Source organism: Protobothrops mucrosquamatus, unplaced genomic scaffold (genome assembly GCF_001527695.2).
Source record: "Protobothrops mucrosquamatus isolate PMUCROS unplaced genomic scaffold, P.Mucros_1.0 scaffold1977, whole genome shotgun sequence".
Taxonomy (NCBI): Eukaryota; Metazoa; Chordata; class Lepidosauria; order Squamata; family Viperidae; genus Protobothrops; species Protobothrops mucrosquamatus.
Window position 1 is genome coordinate 1 of NW_015388093.1, and position 4,552 is coordinate 4,552.

The window sequence follows — 4,552 nt, forward strand, 5'->3', positions numbered from 1 at the left end:
TTTTTGAATGATTGCTGTTATGACTTAAAGAGTTGAAATCTTCAATAATGCCTTCGTTGATTTTGTGTGATTTTAAAATTAATTCCAGCATTTCTTTTGTGACTGTTGCTTGTCTTTAGTCTGGTTTGGAACATAAGCAAGTAAATTTAATACAAAACCTAATTCTTTGTCCTGGGTAGAGAATAATGAATCTTAAGAGATGGAATTCAGTATTCCCAAAGTTCATATACATAAACATTATACACTTTAAATGTTCTTCATTGTTGCGTAAAGTATATGCACAGTATTAGTGAGGAAAAACATTTTATGGTTTTCACCTGGCATAGACTTTTGTTGAACAAAAATAAAATAGAATTCTATTGTTCCTTTAGCCAAGCTATGAGTTAATCATCAATTCCTGGTGTTTCACCTTGTTGTATTCTGGAAGCTATTCGAATTGCTTCTTCCAAAGACTGCTGTTCTCCAAGCTGAAACAAACAAAAAAAAATAGCTTAAAATAAACATTCCCAAAGCATTTTTTGTCTATTTTTCTCAAGTGTTTAGATGTGTATCAATATTACTTTTGTATGTATAACGGTAATAGTTTGTGATTATTATTATTATTTGAGCCCACATACATAATTTCAAATTATTTCTTTTTGAAACACAGGAATTTCTTTGGGGTACCCGTTTCTGGATTCTGCTCATTCTGTTGAAATTGCTTCTAAGCATGAATTACAATGGAGCAGAAACCGATAATACAGTACTGATCAGCCTTTGATAAATAATTATTGTATAATAAATGGCTAAAATTTAAAGTGTGTATAGAAGACTGTAACAATTATTTGTATTGGAAAAAAAGCCATATGAAAAGCAATTTCTTTTAATTGAGCAATTTATAGCATTCTTCATAGATACATTAACTATTTTTAAAAAATATTTTTACTTTAAAACCAGTTGTACCTATATTTAAGAAGATCCAGATCTGTTGTTCTGCAAAATTAAAGCAGATTATTGGATCCAACGAAGGTTTCTGGGCTATATATTTATATTTATTTATTTGTATCCCACCTTTATTATTTTTACAAATAACTCAAGGTAGTGAACATACCTAATATTCCTTCCTCCTATTTTTCCCAACTACAACCCTGTGAGGGAGGTTGGACTGAGAGAGAATAACTGGCCCAAGTTCACCCAACTTTCTTTGCTAAGGCGGGATTTGTAGAAGGAAAAAAGAAGAAGAGAAGTCAGTGATTGCCTCTTCTCTAAGGCTCTCAAAATTACTTCCGGTGGTGTTCTAAAAAAACCAACAAATCTCCGAAAGCAGATTGTGGAGAGCATAAAAGGATGCAGAGAGATAGAATTTCCCTGTTGTCTTTCTAGGCCTGCAGATTCTCCAGTTTGTGAAATTCTACCCTGCATTCAATTCATATATTATTAATAAAACATTCCCAATGTATATTTCATATGCTAATTACCTGCACCGCAATTTGTGTCCCATTGGATGTTGCCAGCAAAGTAACAGGTCTAGATTCTGCACTGACTAAATGATGTCCATGTTGCTGATGTCCAATTTCTGGTGAAGCACTATGAAAAGCTGCTAAATCCTGAGCCACAATGGCAACCTTAATAAAAAGCACAGAGAAAAAAACATTCTAAATATTGAAATCTAAAAATAATTAATTCTTTAAAAGTGTTTAAAGTCACCGATGATCAGTCTTAATGTTTTAAAAATAATACACTAGGACATAAAGCGAGACATATACTGTAAGTAATATCTCCTTCAATACATACTCTAAAACAAATAGTAAAGATAATGAATATCTGCAAAGGGAAAAAATATCAGTAAAATAATTTATACAGTATGCTAATATATGTTTAGACCTGGCATAAAGGTAAGGTTTAGATTTAGACCTACCCATTCGTTTAATAATGTTTATTTTTTTTTAGAAAAAAGTTTTTGTTTTTTTTCATACAATTCAATAGTACTTGTTCAACAAATGTGTTGTCTGAGTTTATCATTCACTAATACAGGTTTAATTCCTAATTCCTTATTCTTTTCTCCAACCATTGATAAAATAAGTCCCAAGTTTGATAGTATTCTGTTTCTTCTTTTTCTTTCAACCTCAGAGTAAGTCTGTCCATTTCCGCACAATCTAGTATTTTTTTAATTATTTCTTCCTCTGGTGGTATTTCTTCATTTTCCCAATATTGTGCGAATATGATTCTTGCCGCTGTTATCACATGTAATATCAAGTATATACTTTTTTACCAATCTTTTCTGGCATTATACCTAATAAAAAAAAGTTCAGGTTTAAAATCTACATGTTTTCCCAACATCTTTTCTAGCCAAGTATGTATTTTTGTCCAATATCTCTTTGCTTTAACACATGTCCACCATACATGAAAATAAGTACCTGATTTGTGTTTACATTTCCAACATCTATCTGACGTATTTTTAAGCATTTTTACTAATCTTGCTGGTGGCAAGTGCCATCTATGAAACATTTTATATAGGTTTTCTTTGTAAGAGGTTGACATTGTCAATTTATAATTTGTTTCCCACAGGTTTTGCTGTTTCTCTAAATCTATATTATACCCAAAATTCTTTCCTCATGTTATCATTGTTTCTTTTACTTGTTCATTTTCCATTTTTAAATTCAATAAAAAGTTATACATTTTCTTAATTAATTCTCATCAGAGGTTAATGTCTGATCAAACAAGGTCTGCTCTTTATAAAATCCGTATAATTTAACTTCTTTATCGTATCTCACTTGCATTTGTAAATATGCCCACCATGATAGATCAATAGCCTGATTTTCCATCTCTTGTTTAGATTTTAAATTCTCTTCAGATTTAGAATATCTTTATATGTCCATATTTTCTCGAAACTGACTAAATTTTATTGTACAAATGCTTCCATTGTTGAAAGCCATCCTGGAATTTTCAAGTATATTTTACATTTTATTTTTTCCCATGTTCCCATGCATTTCTAATATAGTGGTTTTGAAAATTTTATTTTTCCCATACCATAAGAAAGCATGCCAACCAAGTTGTAAATCATGTCCCTCCAAATACAACAATCTTTTGTTTTGAAGATTTATCCATTCATTTACCCATGCTAGTACAGATGCTTGATAATATAAAATCCATTCTGGCAGGCCAAAACCTCCATTTTCCTTAGCTTCTTGTAACGTTTTCAGTTTAATTCTAGCTTTCTTTCCTTGCCAAATAAATTTCAAAATTAGAGAATTTAAGTCTTCAAAAAATATTTCTCCAGTTTCATAGATATTGTTTGGAATAAAAACAATATTTTTGGTAATATATTCATTTTTACCATAGCAATTCTTCCTAGTATCGACAGTTGCAAGTTTCCCCATTTTTCCAGGTCCAGTTTTATTTGATTCAGTAATTTTATATAGTTAACTTCTTTTATCGTTGAATATCTTGCTGTTAGATATATTCCCAAGTATTTAACCTTTTTGACTATTAGTAATTCTATTTTTTCTGATATTTGGTTTTTTTTATCTGTAAGATTTTAACTATCACTTTAGTTTTTTCTCTGTTTATCTTTAGTCCTGCTATCTCTCCAAACTGTTTGTTTTCCAATAATTTAGGAATCATCTCTAAAGGTTCCTCTAAGATGAATACTAGGTCATCTGCAAATGCTTGCAATTTATAAGTTTCACCTTTTATTTCTAGTCCTTTAATTTCTGGATCTTGTCTAATATTTCTACTTAAAACTTCCAAAGTTAAGATAAATAACAATGGAGATAGTGGCCATCCTTGTCTTGTGCCTTTTCTTATGTCGACATTCTCTGTATAATCTCCATTTACAATCACTTTTGCTGTTTGTTTGTGATATATTGTTTCAATCATATTTATAAAATTTTGTCCAAAGTCCATTGTTTTTAGTTGTTGAGTCATAAATTGCCAGGAAACATTATCAAATGCCTTTTGAGCATCTAGAAATATCAGTGCCAGTTGTTTCCCTGGATGCATTTCATAATATTCCAACATGTCCATTATAGCTCTTAAGTTATTTTTTATTTGTCTCTTTGGTAGAAATCCATTTTGATCTGGATGTATAAATTCAGTTAGAAGTCTTTTCAGTCTCTCCGCTATTATTGAAGTAAAGGTTTTATAGTTCACATTTAGTAATGATATCGGTCTGTAATTTTTTATCTGTGTCAGATCTGAGTCCTCTTTTGGTATTAAAGTAATATTTGCTTCTGTCCATGTATTTGGGAGTTTAGCCTCCAACAAAAGTTCATTACATACATCTTTTAACGGTACACGGCACACTTAATGTATCTTGTAGACATTTGTACAACTTTGCCGGGAAGCCATCTGGTCCCAGTGTTTTTTCATTTTTTTTGTCTTCTTATAGCCTCTGTCAATTCCATCATTGTTATTTTTTCATTTAATGTAGTTTTGAAGTTTTCTGAGACTTTTGGTAAATTATTTTTTTCCATATATTGAATCATTTTCTCCCATGAAATTTCTTCTATATTACAGTTTCTCATAATATTCTTTAATATTTTTTATTTCTTCATTTTTGAATTGCAGACAG

General features: G+C 30.4%; 1 protein-coding gene across 1 annotated transcript in view; it reads right to left on the minus strand.

Moving 5' to 3' along the window:
* Nucleotides 1-8: 8 nt before the first annotated feature.
* ZNF143 (zinc finger protein 143) overlaps nucleotides 9-4,552 on the minus strand; it is a 35,561-nt gene continuing 31,017 nt past the window's right edge. Inside the window, exons 15-16 of the mRNA XM_015823765.2 lie at nucleotides 1,458-1,604; nucleotides 9-467 (exon numbers count right to left, since the gene is read on the minus strand). Of these exons, the coding sequence (XP_015679251.1) occupies nucleotides 384-467; nucleotides 1,458-1,604 (231 nt within the window). The 3' untranslated portion in view covers nucleotides 9-383. The remainder of the gene's footprint in view (nucleotides 468-1,457; nucleotides 1,605-4,552) is intronic.